The 27,920-nt window shown below is 36.9% G+C and overlaps 1 protein-coding gene, 2 long non-coding RNA genes and 2 other non-coding genes across 6 annotated transcripts; 4 read left to right on the forward strand and 1 right to left on the reverse strand.

Moving 5' to 3' along the window:
- The first annotated feature begins 154 nt into the window (after positions 1-154).
- LOC149616634 (uncharacterized) lies at positions 155-1,667 on the forward strand. Of its 2 annotated transcripts, XR_016375947.1 has the most exons (4): positions 155-683; positions 754-814; positions 901-1,085; positions 1,274-1,667. It is a non-coding gene; the product is annotated as an uncharacterized LOC149616634 (long non-coding RNA). The 2 variants fall into 2 exon arrangements; XR_016375946.1 differs by lacking the exon at positions 1,274-1,667 and having other exon boundaries at positions 162-683; positions 901-1,178.
- A 169-nt stretch (positions 1,668-1,836) lies between these two features.
- LOC149616635 (uncharacterized) lies at positions 1,837-27,205 on the forward strand. The gene is made up of 7 exons (XR_016375945.1): positions 1,837-4,914; positions 5,006-5,184; positions 5,338-6,173; positions 6,338-6,671; positions 21,655-21,825; positions 22,134-25,556; positions 26,652-27,205. It is a non-coding gene; the product is annotated as an uncharacterized LOC149616635 (long non-coding RNA).
- Positions 6,237-20,335, reverse strand: LOC149616636 (cytochrome P450 1A1-like). Its single transcript, XM_089856806.1, has 9 exons — positions 19,945-20,335; positions 16,092-16,271; positions 15,935-16,028; positions 15,712-15,867; positions 10,962-11,170; positions 10,668-10,799; positions 9,877-9,981; positions 9,687-9,818; positions 6,237-6,669 (listed from the first exon to the last, which is right to left on the reverse strand). The coding sequence occupies exons 1-9, from the start codon at positions 20,090-20,092 to the stop codon at positions 6,317-6,319; spliced, it is 1,509 nt and encodes a 502-aa protein (XP_089712932.1). The 5' UTR covers positions 20,093-20,335; the 3' UTR covers positions 6,237-6,316.
- TRNAV-CAC (transfer RNA valine (anticodon CAC)) lies at positions 7,192-7,264 on the forward strand. The gene has a single exon. It is a non-coding gene; the product is annotated as a tRNA-Val (tRNA).
- On the forward strand, positions 7,330-7,402 carry TRNAV-CAC (transfer RNA valine (anticodon CAC)). Its single transcript has one exon. It is a non-coding gene; the product is annotated as a tRNA-Val (tRNA).
- Positions 27,206-27,920: the final 715 nt, after the last annotated feature.

Raw genomic sequence — 27,920 nt, forward strand, 5'->3', positions numbered from 1 at the left:
CGGAACATTTTGACGATTGAAGAGAGATGATTTATCATGGTAATTCAATTGCCTCTTATAAATATTTGGAATGTGATAGTAGGGAAGCCCTCTTTTACGTGATATAGATAGTAAATTTTCTAAAGCTTACAAGTTAAAATGAAATTTTCCTCTTTAAGGTGCTGTCGAAAGACTTAAATATAAAACTTATTTACATTTTTTTAATTTTCATCGTCTTTAAAGAAAACTAAAATGAGGATTATATTGTTTTTATAAACTCAAGTTTCCGATAACGAAATGATATCTATACACTTGAAATCAAACAAAAGTTTCATTTTTCAATTTAGTATATTCTAGAAACTTTCAACATGCACTTAGCTGATTCAGAAAGCTTTGTACTTTTCAATAGTCGGTGAATAGACCATTTCGATATAAGTAAGAGGGAAAGACAAGGGGATAAAACTCCACCTTCCATCTTGCTGTAGCCTTACATCAGAAAGTTTTTAACTATTTTGAATTGTAAAATCCTTTGGAGAAATTTCCTGCATGTTTCACTGTTCAGATTGATCTTAAATTAGTAGAAGAATCGATAAAAATCACTCAATATTCCTTTTCACTCTCCATTTTAAGTCGAAAACTCTGGGACTACGTTCCCGAAATTTGGTGAACGTTCGAGACTAAAGACTTCAACTCACCCCTCAGAAGTATTAATTTCTTTATTGAAGATAATTGAAAATAAATCACAACACTCACCTTTGTTGTATTTTCTTGCAGATTTATCTTTACGGATTTACTTATCGAACAAATCGTTGGAAAGCAATTCAGGGAAAATCTTGTACGTATTTCGTTTAATCTTAAGAAATTAAAAAATTGTAATTTTAAATTACCTTAAACAAAACTGGCTTGAAAACAATTTTTAAGCTGGCCTAAGCTGATCCTTCACGATCAATAATTTGTGCAAAAACCGTTCGGCCCGTTGTTTTAGTTACTAAGTATCAAAAAACGTTATCGAGACGAACATTTGTGCAAAGTTCAAATATAATGCCACAATATGTTTTACGAAATGGAACATCATTTGCGGAAAAAAAACTAAACATATATATTGAGTGAGTTTTTTATTGCTCAAAATGTTATTCAACAATATTTCACATTCGAATAAAATTAAAGTCAGTGTATTTGACGCGACGCTTTATATGTAATTTCAAGCAACTTTATACTAAATTTCACCGTGAATTTAAAATTTCAACGAATTTCCCCCCTAACAAAACTATGCCCTTATTTCCTTCCGCAATAGGGCCAAATAGCTTATTTACCTTTAAAAACCCTGCAAAAGCTTCACGAACATCTTCTGGGAATTGGGAAGGATTTTCATAACGGAGTGTGTTACTCTGAGGAGGACATCTCCTCTCTGCAGGTACGAAGAGCTTTCTTCCTGGAAGAAGGATCAGTTGAGCATCTCCGTATGCATTCCACGAAAAGTATAACGAGGCTCCAGATCCCAAATTTTATGGTAGCTACTGAGTGGTCGGTCATTCACGAAATCTCGTACGCTAACAATCAATAACAAAATCAAACGCATTTTTGCTCATTTCGAAATCCCATATAAAATCTGAAATCAGTAACGAATTATATAAAAACGTCTTGGTTTGGACCAAGGCCGAAAAAACAAACGATATGTGTGAGGTTTATCAATTGACTGAAGCTTCAGATATTGAAATTTTTTCTAGTTATTTTTATACACTCAATCCTTAATCAATATTTAATTCAATCAACTGATTTTACTGTTAATCGACCTAGTCCCTCTAAATTAATTGAAAAAATTACATATCTACGCTTTTTCAAGAAACAAGTACTAGCCGATCGCACACCCTGAATACTTAATTGTTAAATTAAGAGTATTCCGAAAAGTAACTTCGCTGTAGTTTTTCAGTTAGAGGTGGTTAAATATCACGAAAAACCCCATGTTAATCTCCATAGGAAAATTGGAAAAAGCATGTGAATTTTGCTTTAACGTTAAAGAAGAGTATCAAGTCATATCTACAAGGGCCTACCGGCCCTGTAGAAATCACAAAATCAGTAACGAAATCACAGAATCAGTAAAGAAATCATAAAATCAGTAAAGAAAATCATAAAATCAGTAAAGAAAATCATAAAATCAGTAAAGAAATCATAAAATCAGTAAAGAAATCACAAAATAGTATGGAAATCGCGAAATCACAAAATCAGAAACCAAATCGGTAGAGAAATCCATAACAAAATTCACGAAACAGAGCCTCCGAAATGAACTAGGCCCATGCGTGTCGATTTTTACGTGGGTAAATATCCAGTTCCATAGAGAAAATATTTTTACCCTTTGTGTGTACGAGGTGGCGCTTTTATGACCGTTGCGACCGGGGTCTTCAATAAATTATCGTTGATATTTTAGGGTCCAATTATAAAACTTTTAAGAAAGAGAAAGGTTTCACCTTTACATTAAAGTAATTTTTAGGGGCTATTCACTATCTATTGAATCTATTGGTTAGATTGTATGGACAAAAAAGTAATTATGAGATTTTAACATCGTTGTTTTTTTAGTAAAACAAAACTTCGTGAAGTTTCTAATTCACAGTTTTCATATACCATTAGAGGATTTTTTTACCCCTTCATAACCTTTCATTTTTTTAACCTTAACTTTTTTTATCCTTTACTTCTATGGATTGACTGTTTAATAAAGGTCTTCGGAAATTTTCTAAAACATTTTTTAACTATCCGCGACCAGGGCTTCACCGCTCTACGTCTATACCTTGCCCTAATATTGTAGCAGTCGACGGGGTCACGAGGCTGAACTTATGTTTATTTTACGGTACTAAAAGCGCCCCCAAGCGGGAAAACACGGCGAACTAAATTAGCTAAAAAAATATTCTCGTTTCGCTACACGCATGGGCCTAGTTCACGAAATCACTGTAGAAAAATTCGAACCAAACAATTTAAACAAGACGACCCAAGGACTCGTAATAGTAGCCACATCGTACGAGTGAATAGCCCCTCTATACCTACCCTAATGAGTGGATAACCCCTCTATACCTTACCCTTATGAGTGAATAACGCTATATTTTACAATGCTTAAATGATTTACCGTGCATAAAATCAGAGTGAATAGCCCCTCGATGCCCTACCCTAAACAGTGATAAAAACTTTTTTAATATGCTTTTGCCTCTCCAACCGCGAAGTTATATCTCCTGGCCTCGGATAAGATCATGACTCCTAGTTGAAGAGATGAGAGAGAGAGAGAAGGGGACGGTGCCTGTGAAAAAGCTCTCTCTCCGAGTATAGCGCTTTATTCGAGACCGTTTCTTAACAAGCGATTTTAGGTGAGGCTGTATAGTACTGGGCTGGCATGCGAAAGGTCCGCGGTTCGATTCTCCGTGGAGGAAGAAGAGTTAAAAAAATAATTTCTTCCCTGTATTAAGTTTAAAACTCCACCTGTGAGCTGTAACGTTAACTAAAAGGAAAAATATTTTCTCTCGACGTTCGAAAATGACGAACGAAAAATTTGATACTTCCAAAGGCAGGACTGTGACACCCCTACTACTACTACTACTACTACTACTACTACTACTACAGGGCAGGTCAAACTAAGAGCCTCATCGTAGATGTACATCATACGATGTGGCTAAAAATCCTCTTAAAAAAAACCCTAAAAATAAAATAAATAAATTGTAAAGAAAACGGTTCAAAGGCCGAGCAAGAAAAAATCTTATCATAATAAAAAATCACCCCTTTCTACCTTGCTCAACCTTCCCCAAAAAATAACCCAAAGAAAACAATATACCCATGCGTCACCCTAAAATCCACGTTGTAAAATTTCAGAATCCCAGTGACGATGGACATTTGAAAAAGCCCCCAAAGTTTTAAATACACCCCTATTCATTGGTCATAAAAGAGATTAAAAAACCTCACAAGAGGCTTTCTTTAAATAAAATCGCCTTTAACCGGGCGCTTGGTTTTGGATCTCCGAGGAGAGAACACCCAAAACTCGTCTTAAAAATAAAATTTAAACTTTTGAAAACTTAAAAGAATTTAGTCTTCATTTTTAAAAAAGCTTAGAAAATTTAAAATGTAACCAAAGAATTAGCTTAGGACCTAGAAAAACTTAAAACGTAACCTTAGGATTTGGTAAGGACTTTAACAATCGAATAGAAATCCATCATATGAAAAACAATTCTTTTAAAAACCTTCAGAAACGCGGGATTTTTTCAGTCGGTTTCGCGTTTAATAAAAACAAAGCGCTCTCCCAAAAAGGAACTATTCCGCTTTAATCACAGGAAATATCCCAAAATCCATCGAAATCTCGGTAAAAAAATCGCAGAATCCGACGAAATCACGGGAAAAATTGCAAAATTCGACGAAATCCGTTGAATTTTATCAAATTTTTAAATGAAACTAAAGTCCGCCGAAAACAGACGAAATCAAACGAAATCCGAAGAAATCAAATTGGATTTCGAAATCCCGTACACTTTTTCAAAAATGTCCGACCCCTCGGTAGGACACCTCCTTTCTACAGGTACGAAGAGCGTTCTTCCTGGAAGAAGGAGCAGTTGAGCATCTCTATGTATATGCATTTTTCGAAGAGTATAACCAGGCAGATCCCAAATGTAATGGTAGCTTCTGGGCTATTTGCTTCAACAGTTTCAAAAGGCGCTTGAATACCGTCACATACGCACCAAGTATTAGTTCCAGGTAAAATGGTAGCGTTGAGGTAATAGTGCTTCGCTAATCTTTGATAAAAATTTAATAATAGAAAGTCAAGTTGCAGATCCTCAAATAGGACCCCTTAGGTTATTCTTAGAAAAGGGTATTTTACCCACTGATGCAGACTTACTTGTCTATGTTGATGAAGCAGCTCCTCATTGTGAAATGAGAGAGAATATTTTATATAAAGATTTTGGAAAAATGGTTAGTAATTGGTGGAATAGTTTCCGAATCTTGGTACTCCCCTCCCTAAAGCCCCGTGTTTTACATATTTGCCGTGACCTCCCGTCCTCAGGGCATTTTGGAACCAAAAAGACCTTAAACAGGGTTAGAAGTCAGTTTTGTTGGGGTGATCTCACCCTTGATGTAATGAAGTACTGCAAAAGTTGCATCATCTGTCAAAAAGAAAACAAGGTGTCTCCTCAGCTACCCGCCGGTCTAATGATGCCGAGCGACATAGCTGAGCCTTTTGAGGTAAAATCTTTTGATATTAAAGGACCTTTTGTTCTCTCTCCATTTAATTTCCCTGAATATGCATATTTAATTGCTATTAAATTGCAAGCTACTGACGTTAAATTTAAAATTACGAATTATTCACGCGTTATAAAAATGTCTGTTCACAACTAGGATGCCATTTACACAACATTATCAATTAGTTTCTCAACATGATTCATTATTGTTCTGAATGATCCCTTGAAACCAAAGCATTGAGTAAACAGGAATCGGAGCCTCCGAAATGAACTAGGCCCATGCCTGTTGATTTTTACGTGGGGAAATATCCAGTTTCAAGAGAAAATATTTTTACCCTTTGTGTGTACGAGGTGCCGCTTTTATGACCGTTGCAACCGGGGTCTTCAATAAATTATCGTTGATATTTTAGGGGCCAATTATAAAACTTTTATGAAAGAGAAAGTTTTCACCTTTAAATTAACGTAATGTTTTAGGGGCTATTCACTTTTTATTGAATCTATTGGTTAGATTGTATTGTCTATACCTTGCCCTAATATTGCAGCAGTCGACGGGGTCATGAGGCTGAACTTATGTCTATTTTACGGTACTAAAAGCGCCCCCAAGCGGGAAAACACGGCGAACTAAATTAAATAAGAGCAAATGATGGGGGTGTTTAGAAGCGAGCAAGTACAGACTGGTGTCCATGTGGGATGGACAAAAGACCAGATGATGGGGGTGTTTAGAAGCCAGCAAGTACTGACTGGTGTCCATGTGGGATGGACAAAAGACCAGTTGATGTTGGTGTTAGACAGACAGTGAAGTGATAGCCAATGTAAGCAGAATACAATTTTCCAAATTTCCGGGAACTGTAAATGCGGTCCGGAAACTGAGAACACATTTGCTTCGATATTCCAACTGCGAACGTGGTCCCCGGGATGTAACAACAGACAGACACACACAGAGACAGACACGTCGAAATTAGAACTTCTCCGTGACATATGTCACACGGAGAGGTAATAAGTGCCCTAGTTTCACCAAGGATTAAATTCAGTTTTTAAAGAATTGCGAAGCAAAACTCGCTATAATTAATATTTTTATTTAAAATTTAATGAATATTTAATATAAAAGAAATCGTAGTAAATATGATTGATACTCATTAAACCTTTTCCACTTTGAGTTTGAACGGTTTTGGCAAATTGACGAACATGACGTTTTGTGGCTCCAAATCAGCGCTTCCGGGGCCTTCCGGAAGAGAAAATCGAACTTTTTGTACCAAACCAGATAAAATCAGGAACAAATCAGCCAAGGCCAGCTTCTCTCCAGGACAAGCTCTGCGTCCCAAACCGAATGGAAGATACCCCGTGAATCGAGTCAGGGTCATGAAAGTACCATCTTCCTCCAAGAATCGTTCTGGCCGGAACTCTGTCGGATCTTTCCAGAATTCGGGATCCATGTGTTGGGAAAATATATGGAAAATCATACTAGTCTGATTCGGAATCTTGTAATTATCTGTAAGTAGATGTTTTTACGTTTTAAATACGCTTGCTAGAATAGTAGCTTCGCGTGACTTCTCAAGTATTTGTTTGCCCCGTCCGTTTATAGGCCTATTTTAGGGCAAGGATTGTAGCATGGATAAAGGATGCCCGTGAGGAAATTTGTTTTCAAGCTATAGGATAGGCAACTCCATTATCTTCGACGATATTCTACAGGGCCGGTAGGCCCTTGTAGATATGACTTGAAACCGTTTTGTAACGTTAAAGTAATATTCACCCGCTTTTACTAATTTCCTATGGAGATTAACATGGGTTTTTCGTGATTTTTCCCCACCGATAACTTAAAAACTACAGCGAAGATACTTTTCGGAATTATCTTAAATTAACAACTAAGTATTCAGGGTGTGCTATCAGCCAGTTTGATCAAAACAATTAAGTCTAAGTATGTTAATTTTAGTTAATTACAGAAGTACGGCTTTGACCATCGTGATTGGACATAATAATTAGCTAGATCTCTTGGAAAACTCAGTGGTATTACGTATCTGTAGTGTGGTGGTTATCACGTCCGCTTCACACGCGGAAGGTCCCAGGTTCGAGCCCTGGTAGATACATGTATTGACCATCGTAACTGGACATAAGAATTAGCTAGATCTCTTGGAAAACTCAGTGCTACCACGTATCTATGGTGCAGTGGTTATCACGTCCGCTTCACACGCGGAAGATCCCAGGTTCATCCCCTGGTAGATACATGTTTTGACCATGGTGATTGGGCGCTCATGATAAAATGTTTTCGAAAATGTAATTGTTCTTGAAAAAGCGTAGATATGTAATTTTTTCAATTAATTTAGAGGGACTAGATCGATTAACAGTAAAATCAGTTGATTGAATTAAATATTGATTAAGGATTGAGTGGATAAAAACAAAAGCGCATAGATAACCAGAAAGTGAAGAACGAGAAGCCTGAACCGCAACGTGAAAAATGAGTTCCCCCATAGTCGATTCAAGATTTCTGTCCCCCTTACAGAGCGACGGGAAGAGTTGGTCTTATGCCGCGGCGGAGAGTTACTTTCGCGTAGTTTTACACAAGGTACATGCGTAAGTTGGCTCGAAAAAATAGTTCACTTATTTCCTTATCTTCATGTCGTCTGCTATAGTTTAATTCCAAGGCTTAATATAATCAAGTCATTTAGGTAGTCAGGAATCGGCACAGTTGTCAAAATGTCAGATTTGAATTTAGCAAACATTTTAGAAAGCTACGAAAAGGATGACTTTTTCCTGCTTGATAAAGACGGGAAATAGAAGAAGGGGCAATAGAATGCATGAAAAACAATGACAGTTTAAGAGAAATATTCGAAGATATGTGTAGCCAGTATGATTTGTTTCGCCGGGACCCTCCATAATACATATAGCAGTGCCTACGGCACTGCTATATCTATAATGCTAATTACTACCCTTAATTATCTTTTGCGCCTATTATAATGATATGCAATGAATAGAGGAAGGCGTGAGCTTTCATTTGGTATATACTTTATTATATTTCAAGGTGCCGGTACTATTCTTCAAAATAGCCTAAAATAGAACAATGTGGGTATTCCTAGTTTTTGTTCGCTTGGAACAACTGGGTACATAATATATTGTTCCAAAATGATAAACCTCACCCAGTTATTGTGTGCCACGAAGAATTTAAATCAGAACTTTCCAAGGTAATCCATTGTGTTTGCCTGGAAAGTTGTAGATGCCAAAGCTAGGGTTTCTAGAGAAACTGATATTGAAATGAGCCTAAAAGTTGATAATCTGCTAAATCTCAGCTTTTGCTGAACACTCTGTTCTGGTGTTTTATTTCGAGGCAGTTCAATAATAAAAGCAAAAACAAAGTCTCGGAAACAATATCAAAATTCAACTTAGCGAAACTTGAAAATTCCACGACGATTGAACCGAAAGAGCGCTAAAGAACAACCGGTCCGTTAAGCCTAGTTAAGCAGCCGATTTCTCAATAGTATTCCCCACTATCGCCAGGAGTCGCTACCATCGCGAACTACTTTCCACTTGTCACGTGACATTAACGATGACCTAATATATCTCTGATTCGATTGGTAGTTGAAAACGAGGCTCACCAACCACCCATTTGTGTCCCCCCCCTTGCTTCTCATATTACACGAATACCGTTGCTAAAGGCTGGAAAGGTTTAATGTTCTTCACTTTCTGATCTATGCGCTTTTGATAAAAATAACTAGAAAAAAATTTCAATATCTGAAACAGTCAATTGATAAACCTCACACATATCGTTTGTTTTTTCGGCCTTGGTCCAAACCAAGACGTTTTTATATAATATACTCTGTTCCAGCTTAGGTTGCTAGTACGCGCAAAGAAAGGTCTCTATGTAATGCAGCTTTGTGCGTTCTGACAACAGACGAAAGCAATACTGACTTTCAGGATTTAAAATATCTATCTTTACCAACGAGATATACAAGGCCCATGCGGGCGCCAATTTTTTTTAATTTTTTCGGACCTTTTAAATCGCCAAGATTCTCCACTAGCGTGTTTAAGTCAAAAAAAATTACGTAAACCTCACGTGACCAGCAGCCTGCTCCATGTTTCGAACCTCGAGCGAAGGAGCGCGCGATGGGATTTCTTGTGAATTGAGCCTAATTAGTAAGTGTATTAAAAAGACAAAGAAGCGCTATCTATCAACCACACAACTCAAATATATATGGGTAAGGGACCCGCCTTCGAATTGAGCGTGCATGGGTCTTGTATATCTCGTTGGTAGTGTCTCTATCTAAATCCTAAAAATAAGTATTGCTTTCGTCTGTTGTCAGCATGCACAAAGCAACGTTACGCAGGGATCCAAGTTTGCGCGTGCTGACAATCGAAGCAGGAAATGAGTAAATATCGAATAAGCGGCCGTCGGAGATAGGGAGTTGCCTATCCTTAGCGTGAAAAGCTGTTTCCTCACGCCCATCCTTTATGATCGTACTACCAATGAACCGCTATGCCTTTTAAAATAATTTTTAAGAAAATAGGTTAAGTTACCCAAAGTTCCATCCTGAATCGCCTTGTGTTCGATGGTAAAACTAACAACGGGTCTTACGCGCAGTATTTCAGTTATGAAGGCTATAGTGTAGGGACACTTGTATTTATCCTCTTGTACTGGCATTCTATTCCCTATCAAAAGAGAGAGAATCAGTATTCGGGGAGATTTGACGCATATTCACTCGCGCACCTATATTTTCTTTGATTTCTCTTCGTACTTTGTCTTGTAACTCTGAGAAGTTGGCCATGTACAATAATGCCCAGTTCGTGGTTATCCGCGTTGTGTCGGTTCCGGCTATATTTAAGAAGATACAAAGACGTTTCGGTTAACATTCTTCAGTTTTTAAAAAAGCCTTGAATCAGTCCCTCGTATGGAACATTTTCACAACTATCAAATACTGAATGACATATAATGAACGGCAGCCCAGCTTATTTTAGCAAGCTGATGTTTCGCGGGCAAGTTATTCTTATAAACATAAGTTTTTATGATATGTTCCAGAAGATTGTCATTGGTAACTGAGAGCTTGTAATGAAGTGACGTAGGTGAAACGTCATAGAATCTCGTAAAGCGACGCCTGGTGAGGCGCTGTCAAAGGCTTAGTACAGACTAAATAGAAAGATGGACTGCAAAACCAAGTGTAGTCAGTTCTCGCAACGTTCTCGAACTAGCTCTCAGTAAGTCTCTATCATTACAAAGTATGTGAAGTGTTATATGGGAGACGCATTGTGACAAAAGGTATATTCGATTCATCTCAGCTTGGAATTATATTCCTCAGCGAGCAATCAAAAACGTTTCACAATATCAAGTATACGAATGTCTGTAGATTTGTAAAGCGCGCACACCGGATTACCATAATGGCGCTGCCTTTCCAATCTTAACTTGACTATACGCCCAGTGGGAGTTTTGAACAAGGGGTGATATCATATAGGATAAACACCCCCGCGTTCAAGTATAAGGATTAAAAGTTTGGGATTATTTACCACTGAAGAGATCCAATATGACTAGTTCCATGTTTCCATCAGTGAAGTAATCGGATCGGCCTGATTGGTTTTCCTCTTCTAGCACTTCAATTTTGGCCGCCAAACAGGCGTCTGTAAAGTCCCTGATAATCCCTACCAGTCAAAAAAGTAGAAATAAAAGACATGTTTAAATATAGAAACACTCGACGCTACGCGATGCGACTCATGCGAGTTTTTTATCGACAAACGTTAAGCGTATTTCAATTTATTAGATATTGCCTTTCATTGGATAAAGAGGGAGTTAATTTTACTTGCCTGGAGTGTACGTCTCCTTGTGTTGTTTATAATACTTCTTCACTGGATCTTTCAAGCATTGCACCAGTTTTTTAGCGCGATTCACTTTGCTTCGTAAAAGGTATTGCAAAATTGGGAAAACATCAATTATGGTTCCAATGTTAAATTCCTCTTGCATTTCGTCGTTTGCCTTTTTCATGTTTAAAAATTCTTCGTCATTCATGTCATACCTGTTTTAAGAATAAAATTCTTCACATTTACGAAGCCTTCATCTTTTCAGTTATAATTATTGATGGCAAGGTGCAACGAGAGTAATGATCCACACAATAGTTTTATAAAGTATTTTCCATAAGTAGGATACTACCTTTACTTCGTAATGCTAGAAACTAACTGAAAGCTAATCCGAGAACGACGCAAGAATTGACAACAATCGGTTTGGCAGTCCATCTTCCTATTTCGCCTTTGACAGCGCCTCACCAGCCGTCGCTTTACCGGAATCTATAACGTTTCACCAGGGATAGATTTTTAGGGCTCGGGGTTTTTTGATCGATTTTTTCGAAAAATACGATTAACTACAAATAATCGAAAACTATTCAGAAGTTTATTCGTTTAAACAATACAACAATTTTAGTTGATATTTTTTTGAGATTGAATAATCTTAGTAAGATTTAAACTGACAAATGTATTCAATCGACAAAATTTTCCGAAAAAAAAATTATGTAGAAAAAAGGGTTGTATTCTACGTTCGGTTAAATTAAAAATATTTTCTATTTTCTAAATCCACTTGCTTTGAAGTTTAACTTTAAGCGTAATATTTTGAAATTTAAGCTTTGTAAAAAATATCCAAATCATTTTTTTGTAGTAGACATTCATCTGGAATATGGTCACTATTATTTTTTTATCAGAATTTAACATGTATACGTTTTTCTCCGTATCAGTTATTTATGACAAGATCGCCTAACTCACTTATTGTTACTATCTTTTCGATAAAACCCAATTCCAAAAAGCCATAGTTATTACGTTAGTGGACTATATAGCAAAATACTTTCTTCCAAACACCAAAAAAAGTATATCTGTGATACTTTTGCTATAGGGATCTCGCGATACCCCCTTAAACTAGTAGCAAAATTACACAGGTTTTAGTAGGCAAACTGAATTAAGTGTTTATGAACATAACGTCTTTGATTAACGGGCTTGAAAATTACTTTTCCTTACCATATCGTCGAAATGGCGATAAAAGCAACAATTAATGTGTAACATCAGAAGGGAATAATAGATAATGCTATCTTTTTAATTCGAAAATGGATGCCTTCGATTCTTGTTGCGAAACCCATCCATATTATCCAAACATAAACGTCCGAGACTCGAACAAAGAGGGGTTAGTGTAATATAAAAGGGTCAAGGTAAAAATGGGAAGTGAAACAATATTTGAGGATCACCAACATACCTATTCTCTATAGCCTGTCTCTCAGGAGAAGTAAAAATGCACTCGTCCCTACCGCCTACTATATTTCCACTGCCTTCTCTAATACTAGGCCTTGCGATAGGAATAAAAGGGGGGTGGAAGTTAGGATTTCACAAATGGCACTAGATGTCGCTTGACTGACGTTTCAAACTGGCGGCAAATTTAAAACAATGGGAAATTGTTAGCTACGACGAAGTGTAATCTGCTAAGTTCGTCTCGAAAAAGAAAGCAAAAAACCGGTCAATAAACCGGTTCATGATGCTGAACGGTTTCCGAGTTCGAAAAATACTAGTTTAAATTTGGTGTATGTTTTGACACGTGTCAATGGCGTCTGCATGGAAATTTCAACCCTTAAGTTTTTCCCAAAAACTGCCACTGCCAATGAAATACCTTAAAGGAATAGCGAACTGATTTAAAAATGATCTCAAATCTAAAGAAAACCTTACTTTTTTGAGAGTTTAAACTCTTCTGATTCCAAAAATATGCTTAGTAAATATTTAAATATGAGGCAAAACACAGAAAAAACACTTCGAGAACTAGAAATTTGGGGGCAAAAAGCAAATTTGCGGAGAAGATATTTGGTGGGTTTTTCTCCTTGCTACGTCACTCACGGCATCTCGCGGAAAAGCCAAGCGCGAGCGCCCTAGACTTCCGAGTATACTAATGCCGCGCGAATCTGAATAAAATAGGCTTAACGCTGCGCTGAGACACTAACAGGCGTCACGTGAGCTACATCAAGAGAAAAAATTTCTCCTTACTACGTCATCAAACGAAACAAATTTTAACTAGACCTTTCCGAAACACAAAGCTTTGATTGCAATTTTATAAATTTCTACGAAACCAAATACAAAAGTAAACATATCATAATAAACTAGATTTTTCAAGGATTTTTTTCGTATTTTAAGTTTGTGGATGACGAAAATTATGGCACTAACTCTTTAAGTTTGATTTGGATTGCCCAATGAGCGAGCTTAGGAGAGATAGGAGGAGATTTCTTTGGCAGCTGAATTCGGACACAGACATTACCTCCAATATTTTAATTATCCACTTCTCTAGTTTAGCAGACGATGTGCCCTTGTCAATGGTCATGGACCAGGCTATTTAGTCCAGTTTAAAAAATCCTTATTTCCCTTCCTGGTCCGCCATAACCGAAAGACGTGACGTCATGCGAGACTGCGCAGTACGAATTTACTTTCGTCATCGCGGATATTCGCCTCAGAAAAGAGCCATCTAACGGTTACTAAGCGCAAATTCAAAATGTCACAAAAAATGCTTCTGTTGTACATTTCAAGGCCTAGTATTAGAGAAGGCAGTGATATTTCAGAGAGTCACACACTTGAAACATCTTATGAGCATTTACTTCTAAAAGACTTCTCTATTCCGTTTTTATTAACTAACGATATCAATACTCATCCTATATTAACTTTGGAAAGAGTTTCATGGTGCAGTGGAGTAAAGACTCAATACCTCGCTTTATACAAACTATTAAATGTATCCAGTCTCTCGACTTCATACCCAATCTTCGTTACTCGTCCTTTATATACTTTGACTACAGATTTTTCAGTTAAGAGAGGTTTTTCGCAAATAATTTATTAAAATTATATGATATTAATTATTTTTATCTGAAGTTACTTATTATTCTTCCAGTTGTATCGTTTTGTGTTTGAAAGACCTTAAAATGGTGTAGTTCGATTGGTGATGACAGTTAATAGAATAGTGGTCAGTACAGTTTTTCAGATATCCGTCAACTGTGAATACGATCCGGAAATTGAGAACCCTTTGGTTCAGATTAGGAAACTGCGAACGCGATTCCCTGGGGTGTAATAACATTCAGACAGACCAACAAAAACACATACAGATGGATACGTCGAGAACAGAACGTTTCAAAAACAATCATCACTCAGTGAAGTAAAAAATCTAGCCTCTATATTGGCTTTAATTTGAGTCCAATATATCGGTTAGAAATTTGTTTAAATGAGGGTTTGACTTTAGTCCTATATCGGTTAGAAATTTGTCCAATGTGGGCTTGATTGATATGTGAATAATATCCTGACCATTTCTGGGTAATAACTGATCCCTTAATAGATGACTCTAAATCCAATTTTGGATGAGACTCCAAATCTGGCTTATCATTCGACAATCCCTTTTTTCACACTAGTTATGTTATCCAAAAATAGATGAAAAACTGTGCTGTCTCAGAGTCAGCCGTTTGGATCCACTTACATTCAATTTTGGACAACATTTATTAATAGTGCACGCCTTGGGAAATATTCAAGTGCTAATAAAGTAATGATGAGGGTACTATTTATCGTGTATGTGATTCGATTTAGTAACCTTGTTTTTAATGTTCTCATGTTACCACGCTTTCTGGTACACTTCTCTCGAAGATAAGTATTATATACTTCTGATAATATTGCCAATCGCAATGTTTATATTGATAGTTCATATCATTATCAGGTTTTTTAGTACTGTACAATTATTTGTCAATGATTAAAACTTTGCTTATTTTCGTTAGTAATGAGCTCAAACAATTTAAAAAAGATCAGAGTTTATCGTAAAAATATTATAGTGGCGGTTACTCGTCCAATTGCTTATCGATAAGTGAAACCAAAACCACATTTGTATCAAGAAATGTAAGGATCATAATTTTTTATTCGAAATCGAATAAAACGTATCGCAAAAAAACTTTTTGGAGTAAAATTCTTCTGATTATGTTGAAAATTTTAGTTTTTCGGAAAATAATACTTACGATTAATAATTGCATCACTCTACCTTTTTCAAAAACAAATCAAGACGAAATACTTTTATATAATCTTCGTTTTACAAATTTTAGTATGTTAATTTATTTGAATAATAGTTAACCGATCCCCGAGCCCTATAGATTTTATTTTAAAATTAGGTATGGAGAACAGTTAGTATTTACTTCAGTCCGACTCATAGACTAGTATAGAGCCCCTTCCTCCAACACGTAACGAAAGGTTTAATTAATCTTATTAGCTCATTTAAACTACGTTTTGATGACGTCGCTCACGAGGACGGCGAAAAATACGTAATTCCTCTTTACCTCTGTCGCTATGACACGCCTCTTTCATACCCCTCCGTCCCGGAGAAGGGGTCCAGGACTTTGACGCTCGCCCAGATTACTCTGTTCTCCATTCCTACTTCTAAAATTAAATCTATCCCTGGTTTCACCTACGTCATTTCATGACTAGTTCTCAGTAACCAGTGAGAAACTTATGGAACATATCTTATAAACTTATGTCCACACCCATTTATACTTTTAATCAACTAATATTTCTTACTGACCTGACTCCGAAAGCGGTTGTTGCCAATATATTATAGACGGCCAAGTAAGTATACTGGTTTGGATCAAACGCCTCTTTTTCGGCAACCATTAGCGTAGTAATTTGTTTAACAACATCGTCGACTAAAATCGGTAGTTTTTCGCTAGTTGAATATTTTCTTTAAGAAAATTAAAACAATGGTTCATTATTTAATTTAATTTACGATATGCTATTAATATACATACCTTACAGCCGAGTGAATTAATTTTCGTAGAGTCTCCCAACGTGGACCGTAATCAGAGATCATGACATCGTAACTTCCCTCAAGAAATAGATGAGCTGCAAAAAATTTGCGTAAATTAATTTTCTGAGAAGAACATTTATGACTTTAATTTTTCTTACACGACGTTCTAACTTTTCGACCAGCGAAGGTGTTCCTTTGAGTCACTAGACCGTCTTTCAGTTTATCCCATCCGCAAACGACTACCATAGGGTCCGGACCCATCCAAATTGTGAATACGTCACCGTATTGTTCCCTCCATTGCGCTATTTTGACGTCAGTTTTGGTCTTGTCCCTGAAAGCTGCGAATTAATTAGGCCTCAGTCTCCGGTAGATCGACCAATAGTTTATGAAATTATCTTCAGTCCATTTGGTATATTCCCATTAGATTGAATCCCGTTGGACCGAATTCAGATTTGTACAATTGTAGCCAAATTTAAAACAATTTATAGCCCGAAGGGCGATTTTCTGCTAAATGGGAATATTTATATGGAAGAGCTTTCGACTGAATGGGATGGGTCTACACATATAAAATCATAGCGTTTTCATTGAGTTGCGAGCTACAGTAGCTCAATGGATAGAGTGTGTTGGATGATCGAGGACGTTAAACGGCATTGAGCGCCGTCAGTACTTGGGAGGAAGACCTCTTAAAGGTAAGGTAAGTGGTGTGTTTATGGTAGTTTTAAAATCAGTTGAATTTATTTGTTAAAAACTTTATTTATATTCAATGGTTATTTTACAGTAGTCCCGTAGTCCCGTAGTCCTACCCTAGCTCCGGTTTGTTATTCGACTGGGGTGCGCGTTCAAAGTGGTTTACCTATACAGGGTGTTTCTGGAAAGTCTGGCACAAATTAACAGGCATGTTCCTTGAGTCAAAAGGAGTCCGAAAGGTCCTATGACGTTTTGGGGTAAAGCGCTCCGTTGCGAAGTTATGGGCTCTCAAAAGTAGGCCGAAAAACAACGAGATTTTGCAGAATTATAGCACTAGTATTGTGGTTTTGACCCAATTGTTTTCGATTATTGAGCATAAGGCAATGATCGAAATAAGTTCAAACCTAGTGGAAGACCGTGAACGTGTTAAACGGCCAAAAGCGTTAATCCCTTTGTTTTTATTAATGATTGTAATTAAAGGTAAGGAAAGTAGCTCAGATATCGGTTACTTGTTTGTTCAGATGTACTGGTAACTGACCAGTCTTTAATTCTTTATTTCAATTAGACACATTACTTCTACAATAATTCGAATGAACCCCTTAAATTTTACAATAAATCGAATCGATTCCATTAATTTTACAATAATTTGAATAGAACCTCATTACTTTTAAAATAATTCTAATGAACCCCATTACTTTTACAATAATCCGAATGAAACCCAATTACATTGTTCTACAAATATTCTTCAAAATGGGCACCATCAACGTTTAAGCAAACTTGAGCGCGTCGTTTGAAAGATTCACGAACACGTTCGAAGATTCCTGGCATGTTACGGATGCTATCACATCCATCAATTATCCTTTGTCGTAAGTCTTCGACATCGCGAACTTCACTTCGGTATACCAAGTCCTTGAGATGGCCCCAAAGAAAAAAATCGCATGGGTTGAGATCGGGAGATCTTGCTGGCCACGCAACAGTTCCGCCTCGACCTATCCACCTCCGGGGAAACGCGACATCAAGATATGTTCTAACTTGAAGACTAAAATGGGGCGGTGCGCCATCGTGCATGAACCACATTATTTGTCGCAGTCGTAAAGGTACATCTTCTAAAAGCTCCAGTAAATTGTCACGCAGAAAGGTCAAGTGCGCCTCCCCATTTAGCCTCGGTTGCAAAAAGTTAGGTCCAATTAAATTATCTCCTACAATTCCGCACCAGACGTTCAAATTAAACTGAACTTGATGTTTCATGACAGTGGTCGCGTGCGGGTTTTGTTGCTTCCACTCGTGATAGTTATGTAAATTAAGTATCCCGTCACGCGAGAAATTGGCCTCGTCGGAAACTAGAAAATTACGCGGAAAGTCTAAGTCATTTACCAGTGCCACAAACCACTGGCAGAAATCGACCCGTCTCGGATAAACAGCTTCGTTTAAAGCTTGTACCTTTTGCAAATGGTATGGGTGGAATTGATGTCCTGGAAGGATTTTCCAGACGAGTACATGGTTAACGCCCAATTGCCGCCCGACGTTTCTGGTACTGGTTGTTGGATCATCTTCGAAAATTGTCAAAACGGTGTCCTCTACATCCTCGGGAACAATCGCCGCACGCGGTTCAGGTCCCGGCGGTTGAAGTTTCCCGGTTTCTCTCAAGCGTCTGTCGACTGCCGTAAATGTTTGTCGATTGGGAACTTGTCGTTGAGGAAAGTGCTCCTGGTACAAGCGCGGAGCTTCAACCGCATTTCCCCGAGCCAGTTTATAAATAAGATGCATATCTGAGTACTCTGCATTCTGTAGGTTTTTTACAGACGGCTTAAATGTACGTGTGTACCTTAACGTGCTTCATGGCGTACGTGCACATTTGGAAGTGTATCAGGAACCAATCATGGTCTACTTCACGAATGCATTTCGCCGGAGGTGGATAGGTCGAGGCGGAACTGTTGCGTGGCCAGCAAGATCTCCCGATCTCAACCCATGCGATTTTTTTCTTTGGGGCCATCTCAAGGACTTGGTATACCGAAGTGAAGTTCGCGATGTCGAAGACTTCCGACAAAGGATAATTGATGGATGTGATAGCATCCGTAACATGCCAGGAATCTTCGAACGTGTTCGTGAATCTTTCAAACGACGCGCTCAAGTTTGCTTAAACGTTGATGGTGCCCATTTTGAAGAATATTTGTAGAACAATGTAATTGGGTTTCATTCGGATTATTGTAAAAGTAATGGGGTTCATTAGAATTATTGTAAAAGTAATGGGATTCGATTGCAATTATTGTAAAATTAATGGGATTCGATTGCAATTATTGTAAAATTAATGGGATTCGATTGCAACTATTGTAAAATTAATGGGATTCGATTGCAATTACTGTAAAATTAATGGAATCGATTCGATTTATTGTAAAACTAATGGAATCGATTCGATTTATTGTAAAATTTGAGGGGTTCTTTCGATTTATTGTAAAATTTAAGGGGTTCATTCGATTTATTGTAAAATTTAAAGGGTTCATTCGAATTATTGTAAAAGTAATGTGTCTAATTGAAATAAAGAATTAAAGACTGGTCAGTTACCAGTACATCTGAACAAACAAGTAACCGATATCTGAGCTACTTTCCTTACCTTTAATTACAATCATTAATAAAAACAAAGGGATTAACGCTTTTGGCCGTTTAACACGTTCACGGTCTTCCACTAGGTTTGAACTTATTTCGATCATTGCCTTATGCTCAGTAATCGAAAACAATTGGGTCAAAACCACAATACTAGTGCTATAATTCTGCAAAATCTCCTTGTTTTTCGGCCTACTTTTGAGAGCCCATAACTTCGCCACGGAGCGCTTTACCCCAAAACTTCATAGGACCTTTCGGACTCCTTTTGACTCAAGGAACATGCCTGTTAATTTGTGCCAGACTTTCCAGAAACACCCTGTATATAGCTGCCGTAACACTTTTTTTAACCCTTACGACTTTGCCTTGATTAAAACATGTTTCTTAATCCGAAGTCTACTATTAGTTTTTTATTTTAATAGCAGAGATTTATACAAGAGTAAGGTAAGGGTACGTTAGATTAGGTTATGTTTTTTAAGTACGTACAAAAAACTCCTTTTGTTAACTACCCTTTTCATTTCGCTACTAAGATATTCGCATTACAATTGAAACCATTACCTTTGATCATAGTAATAAATACTAAACTTAGAAAACAACAATTTGAAAAAAAAATGAAATGAGAGAAAAATTCATAATTAGAAAACCGCCCAAATTGCGGTATACGGTCCAATGAGATAGGTCCCAATGCTACACAATCGAACATTTTTGCTACTTTTCTAAACTTACTCAGTAAATTCCCAATCAGTGGTAAAGGCATTGGTCCGGGTGGTAATCCTCTCCTCTTGACCCACAAACTGACCATCATGTACGTTACCAATCCAATTAATCCAGTGGCAATCCACGTCCAATCTAAACACGCTGAGAACACGCTCATTTTGATTTTTTATTAATTTAACTCCGCACTTTTGTAAGACGCTTTGAAATTAAACTTCCTCGACGGTCGAGCTTCTCGAGAAGAATGTATGTTTCTGTATATTTAAAACGCTACCACGAGCGATCACTCATCCCCAAGGTTAATGGGCCTGAAGAGAAGTGTCAAAAATTGTGGTGATGAAGGTCGAAAGACTTTAAATAAAATTCACAGACCATACGGAATTTTTAAACAGTTAAAAGATGCTTTTTCTAGGCGATAAAATATAAACTGTTATCTTGATAAGTAAACAAACATTTTGTGGTTGAGATTCATCCCACTTTAATCTGTACAGTTGTTTCACAGCTTCAACCGTTATACGTTATCGCTGTAACTTATTTATAAAAGTATTTCGAAATTATTTGTTATACTAGATAAAACTGGTTGATACAGCTGTATAATACAATATACGATACCAGTAATTGTAGAGTGAGGGATGCAAGATTATAAGAGTACGTTTGAAGGCCACTACTATTAGTTTTTCTAGGCTAGCCTCTATAAGCAACTAAATAAACTTCTGTTGCGAAATATTTTTAATTATTTCCTCCCATTGTACAATTTGTTCCCGTTAATCTAAAATATGCGAATACGTTATTTCATTGTAACTATAGTATAATGGTTATTAATTATGAAAAGATTTTCGTAAGCTATTCAACGTTCATTTATAAGGATTTGACCAATATTATTGGTAATTTACTGGGCTAATTTCCATCTTCATATTTATAAATGCTATTTATCCTTAATTTACAGAGATAGGACCAAAATTATTGGTGATTTAGCACGATAAAATTACCGTTGAAATATAGTGATTTGCTCAAAATTATTTATAATTCATTAATTCTTTGGATTATTTACCATCTTTAAATTAATAAATGCTATTAACCCTTAATTTTCAGAAATATGACCACAATGACTGCTGCTTTACCATGGTAAAATTACCATAGGCTATTAGTCGTTGTACATCATCAAAATTATGATAATTTTTAGTTCAATTAATTTACCATGGTAAAATTACCATGTTAAGTCGTTATACTATAGTTATATCATGAAAATTATTGATAACTTTTAGTTCAATTACAATGTTTTTACGAATAGATGCTATTTATCCGTAATTAACAGTAATCAATACGGTTAAATTTATTATTTATTTTTTATCATTGTAAAAAAACATGTTTTTCAAACTAGTTTTCAAAATTAAACCCTAACGAAACCTAATTAAACTAAGAAAATAAAACGCGAAAAAACTGTAATGGTTTTTATGTATCGCTGAATAACACGAAACAAACATTAAAGCATAAGTCTATTATATAAGGTCCCCATAAGTATGAGTCCCTAGTTAGGTACTATACTACAGGCATTGTACTCGTATTAGCATTTTAAAAATTAAATTACCTTTTCATTTAAATATAATATCCAGTTTTCAAGAACATTACTTTACCGTACTTAAATCTTAATTGTTCTGTTTACCTTATTATATAATGTTGTTTACGTGACAATTAGGTTTGTTTTTCTTCTTTTTTTTTCAGGTAAAGGTGAATTATCGGAGCAAAACAACAAAGATATTAGCCTTCCCACACTCGTTTTCTAGCACATTAAATCCTTTGTTTACGAAATCATACGATGTGGACACGTCACAACTAGGAGTGGGTGACTGAGCCCAGCAAGGAGTTTCAACCTTACCTTTCAAAGTATTTAAGGTAACAACCTTAAATTAACGAGACCCTGACAGAAAACAACGAGTGTTTTACCTTTGACCCGTGACTATAAATTTCACACAATGGGGAGATATCATACTAATAGCGCCTTAAATTCGGAATTCATGAACGTCGGAGGCAAGACAATTTAGTACAGGCGAAGGCAGTGCGTTGCGCGGAAACGTCCTGCCTTCGCCTGTACTAAATTGCCTTGCGTCCGACGTTTATGAATTCCACCATAAATTTTGAATTGAAATATTCTCTAACCTGTTCAAAGACACCTTAGGCGTTATAACCTTTATTCCTCCTAGGTAAGTGTTCCTCTCTACCTTCATGTCTAGACTCATTGTCTCCGTACCAAGTCATCTGAATTCTTTGCTAATGGCTCGGTGAAATGATTATTTTATTTTAATGATTATTGAATATGCAGCTATAAAACGCCATTCCCCATCCTCTCCGGAAATATTCCGTATTTTCTGCGATTCTGGGTAAGTTGACATCTCAATATTTAGCAAAACATCTAGGCGATTGCGCTTCCACCCTCATTGTATTCGAGAAGTTGAAGAAATATGATGATAAAATTGGGCAGAATTTTATGCATCTTAATGAATCTGCGAACAAACTGAGTCTGAGATGATCTGTACCAGGGATAGATTTAATTTTAAAAGTAGGAATGGCGAACGGTTAATATTTACTTCAGTCCGACTCATAGCCCAGTAAAGAGCCCCTCCCTCCAACACGTAACGAAAAGCTTAAATTATCTTAATAGTTCACTCAAACCACGTTATGATGACGTTGCTGACGGGGACGGCGAAAAATACGAAATTCCTTTTTACCTCTGTCGCTATGACCCGCTCCTCTTCTTTCATACCCACCCGTCCCGTGGAAGGGGGTCCGGGACTTTGACGTGCGCCCAGATTACTCTGTTCTTAATTCCTACTTCTAAAATTAAATCTATCCCTGTCTGTACTGTACTTTCTCCTTTCATAATATACATCTCCACCATTGACAATTCAAATTTAAAAATATTCATTTACGTTTTGGGCTTCAAAATCATCGATTGCAGTCGAAAGACAGTATATCAAAATAAAGGTCAAGGAATATCTAGATACTCTTTAGTAGTTACTACTATTTTGACTCTTGGTGTGCCATTATTCTTTCATACTTATTTTGTTAAGCTAACTTAACAAGTTGGGAAACCAAAATTAACCCCTCCGAGTCGAGACGCAATTAAGAGGTATATCTTTAATAATTAAATAAATCTCGGCTTGACGATATAAAATATGTTAGATCAGGGATAGATTTAATTTTAGAAGTAGGAATGGAGAACGGTTAGTATTTCTTCAGTCCGACTCATAGCCCAGTAAAGAGCCCCTCCCTCCAACACGCAACGAAAAGTTTAAATTATCTTATTGGCTCACTTAAACAACGCTATGATGACGTTGCTGACGGGGACGGCGAAAAATACGTAATTCTTTTTTACCTCAGTCGCTATGACCCGTATCTTCTTTCATACCCTTCCGTCAAGTGGAACAGGGTCCGGGACTTTGACGCGCGACCAGATTACTCTGTTCTCCATTCCTACTTCTAAAATTAAATCTATCCCTGGTTAGATCTATCCGATTTTAACCCAAGTTTGCAACACTGCGTTTTACGTAGAGTTTTAGCTGCTTAAGATCATGGAGAAAGGGGGGAGGAGTCGAAATCTTGAGACGAACTCTGCCCCTACCCGCGATATAATTTCCCTCAAAAACGGGAGGACGGGGTGGGTTGAAATAGTGGGGGTCGCATCATCCACATCGTGGTAAACACACGTGGCCTAGTTAGCTGGCGCCGTCTGTGGCACCATGGTGGCGAGTTTAATTTAATTGCCTTCTCAGTGATGCCAGATTGAGGGAAATTTCCCATATCTGGGGAAATTTTGACTCCTAAAAACGGTAAAAAGGGAAAAGGGAAATTCCAAGAAAAATTTGCTAAATCTAGGGGAATTCCATGGGAAGAAATATTTTATTCAAAACCTACAATCTCAACATAGAAAATTAAACATCTTCATCAAATTGACCTATTAATTACGTTGGATTCTTATTAGATGGCAACCCTGCTACTGTTTTTAGTAATTTCCAAACATTGAATTACCGATAGTCGTCTGCTAAATAACTGACCCATTGTAATCGTTACGAAAATACATCGCCAAAAACAGTTGTCAAGCTATAATTCTATCATTTTCTATGCGCAGAATCTGGCAACCCTGAACTAGGGAAATTTTGGTCCAAAAAGGGAAATTTTAAGGGCTAGAAAGGGAAATTCCATTTTTCCCACCTGGCATCACTGTGCCTTCTGCTACTTCGTGGCGCGTAGATTTCAACGGAGGAACGGAGGCAAGCTTTTTGTGAACTTGGTAATATTTCACGTATTAATTATTTGAATATGGGCATATACTGCGTGTATAAAAGCCAAAGTTATTATTTAAAACGATGAAAGCCTGGAACCACGCTGCCACTATATTTTGAATTTGCTAAGTCGAGACACGGTCGAGAGAGGGCGTGATAAATGTAGCCAAAGAAGCATCATGGTGGTTTTACCACAGTGTATAAGAATCTTTCCCCATTCCATCCCCCACAGTTTTCTCCCACTTGGGGGTGAAACTTACTACGCATAGTGACCGAGAAACGCTACTCAATTCGACTCCTCGCCCCTTTCTCCATGTTAAGATCATGTGATATTATAACGCATTTCGAGCCATGGTAATTTGGTGATAAGGTAAAATGACATACTAACGAGAAACATTTCATGAAACCTGCCAGCTATATTTTCCCAACACATTATAGGTGCAAAAAAACAGTTCGCTTCAACTACAGTTCCCCTGAGTAGAGTTAGTTCTTCTCACCTTTACTTTTTGAGAACGATGTTAGCATAAGTTCATAAGATATGTTCCATAAGTTTGCCACTGGTTACTGAAACCTTGTCATGAAGTGACGTAGTGGAAACGTCGTAGATACTCGTGAAGCGACGCCTGATGAGGCGCTCTCAAAAGCTTATAGAAGCTGGACTTCAAAACTGAGTAGTGCTCGGCATTTTCTATCCATTATCCACAAATTGGTGTATAACAGATTATTTATAAACAAAGTTGTGGATTATAATGCGATTTAACATGTAAGTCCGGTGGATAATTTTCGATTATGGATAAAGATAAAATAACGTGGATAATGGATAGATAATGCCGAGCTCTAAAACTGAGTGTAGTTAATTCTCGCATCGTTCTCAAACTAGCTCTCAGAAAGTCTCTAGCATTACCTAGTAAAGGTAATGTCATACTGTAACATATCTTATAAACTTATAACACTAGGGCCGGACTAAGCGGAACTATTGCCATTAGGGCCTGGAACTGTCCTTCAAAGCCGGGGCATTCCTTTTCCCTCAATCCGGGCCTGTATAATTACTTTAGTGTCATTATTTATTTTGGCAACTCTCATACTCAGGTGCTTGTTTGATATATCTTTGGGTGAGGCATTTTATGGATAATGAAGACATTTACCCTTCAAATTATTAAGCTTCATTCATCAAACTGTATAAATCCGTTATCGTTTATTTTAATACCGTATCTTTTATAATTATATACAGCTCATCAGTCATAAAAATTATTTCCAAGATGTTTTCCAAAAAGATGTTTCTTCTCTTTGTTGTATTCACTATTCACACCCTCTATCTGGCGCAGTTGACGCATTCACAAGAAGGTAAAGTTTTTTTCTTTTTTTTTTTCAAAATACACTCAGTTTAAAATTAAACCCATAATTAAATATGTTAAAAATAATTATTCATGTCTGTTGAGTGATTAATCAACCCGTTCAATACGTTTGAATATTATCAGTTAGTTAGTCCCTCTCATACCAAAAGCGGATTTATGTACTAAGAACGTCGGATCATAGCTTTAGCCTCGCATACTTCATTGAGTAACTTCGTCTGGTTATATTTTGACTTCACCCACAAATTTTGTATCAGAGAGAATTTATCACAGGGAGTGGAAACTGAGGAATATTATGTAGCTCAAAAATCACGTGATCAACAAAACTGGCCAGGTCTTTTTCCGGTATAATTTTTTGTGGCCCCTCCCTCTAGGGTGGGTCTAGAATGTTGCGGGAGGGTCTAAGGGAGATGCGCACTACCTTTTTAGGAAAAGTGAAACGTCTGACTTAAAATAACTCCAAGAAGTTATATCAGTATCTCAGAGAGAAGGTATAAGATGCCTTTGTATTCGCGCGCCTTAGTCCCAGTCCCCCTTTCAAAATACAAGGGGGACGTAAAAGGAGGCGCCAGGCTATTTCGCCTCTCCTCAGTCGGAAAATATGACTAATTTTCGTCACTCGCGTCGTCGCGCTGACGTGAGTTTTCAAGAACCAATGAGATGCTGGTTGTAATTTAGAGACGGGGATTGACTCCGGACCTACGTTTGGACTGGAGATAAAGCTGGAAATCTGGCGAATTTATACCTTCTCTCTGAGATACTAGATATAACTTCTTGATAACTCCAAATGGCGCCAGTCACACTCGAAATCGCTAACCCTTATTGGGTAATTGTACAACCAACAGGGATTGAGGGCAAACTTTAAAATTTAGAGGAGAGTCAATTGACCGGAAATTTGCCTGGCTAATTTTAGCGTCGCAGCCTACTTGTTTGAGCTACATTGTATTTAGCACTGTCAAGGGCAAGAGCTTCCACTGTTTATTATAAATTCTCTCTGCTTGTATATAGCAACTTCTAGTCATTCTTATCTCTATTTTCGTGGTTAAATATTTCTTTTTTTTTCCAAATTACGCCTGTGGTAAAAAAGCAAAGCGGACAACAATGCGATATGCGATACAACTCCCGATTTAGTGTAATTAGGTTTTAAAGTTAAGAATATACTTAATTGATGTTTCTTTTAATAGTCTTTTGTTTAAGTATCGGCTTTTTCCTTCTTTGTACTGATTACTGAAATTATTATTGTAGTAAAATTATAAGTTATTATTATTATTATTTACTTGCCTTATGCAGTATCTATATTAAAAGATCAAAATATAAGATAGATGGCGAGCGCGAGTTTTCTATTTATCAGGACCACAGTTTTAAGCTTCTGAAAACGGTGTGTATTGCGGTAGAAACAACTAGTAGGCGAATATATTTATCGGTCTATTGTTGCTAAATGATGTTATTTATGCAAAGAGTTGTTATAAATTACTTAAAATTAGTCATTTTCTGACTCTTTGAGTAGAATGTAATAATATAGTTACTTAAAAAAAATATGAAAAGTGGCGAGAGGGTGTCTAATTTCTTGCTGACCACTGACGCTAAATTATACTGTACCATATAAAAAGCATTATTAATTAAATTTGAATTTATGTTTTACACTCTTCTATGGTTTAACAATTACTCTTCTTCAGGAGCAAGTAAGTAGTCACTTCTTGTTTTCCAAATGAATACCTCAATTCTACTATTTCATTTCACTTAAGATTTGAAAAATTAAAGTTGAATTTTTTTCACTCTCAATTGCCAATTACGCTTAATCAGTAATAACATGTGAGTAACGTATAACTTTTTAGTAGAGGTGTGCGGTTAACCGTTTCAATCGAATAATTCGACCGAATACCGAACCGAATAATTCGATTCGGTATTCGATAAGCCCATTTTCACTATTCGATTCGAATATCGAATACCGAACTGACTATTCGGTTAAAGTTCGACTACCATAAATTTAGGTCCTTGACACTAGAGAGACCCACCTTATTTAAAAATATATCATCCCAATTTTATTTGTCTCCCATCAAAATCTACCAGCAAGTGCATAGGAAAATTTTAAGAAATACTTGACCACCAATGGGGAGAGGTATTTTGAAATTTAGGAGCTTCTAAATGTTCTTCTCCTTGCTTTGTATTGTCTATTGGCGAATATTAGGGTTACTACCCGATTAACCGCGAATAGTTGGCCAAATATTCGCGAATATTAGGGTTAAATATTCGCGGTTACTAGGCTTAGCTATTCGCGATTAATCGGAAAGGAAAAAAATTACCAAGGCCCAACTATTCGGTATTCGATTTGGAATAAACTATTCGATTCGGTATT

Source organism: Phalangium opilio, unplaced genomic scaffold (assembly GCF_054372755.1).
Source record: "Phalangium opilio isolate 3A_F unplaced genomic scaffold, DU_Popi_V2 ptg000217l_1, whole genome shotgun sequence".
Classification (NCBI taxonomy): domain Eukaryota; kingdom Metazoa; phylum Arthropoda; class Arachnida; order Opiliones; family Phalangiidae; genus Phalangium; species Phalangium opilio.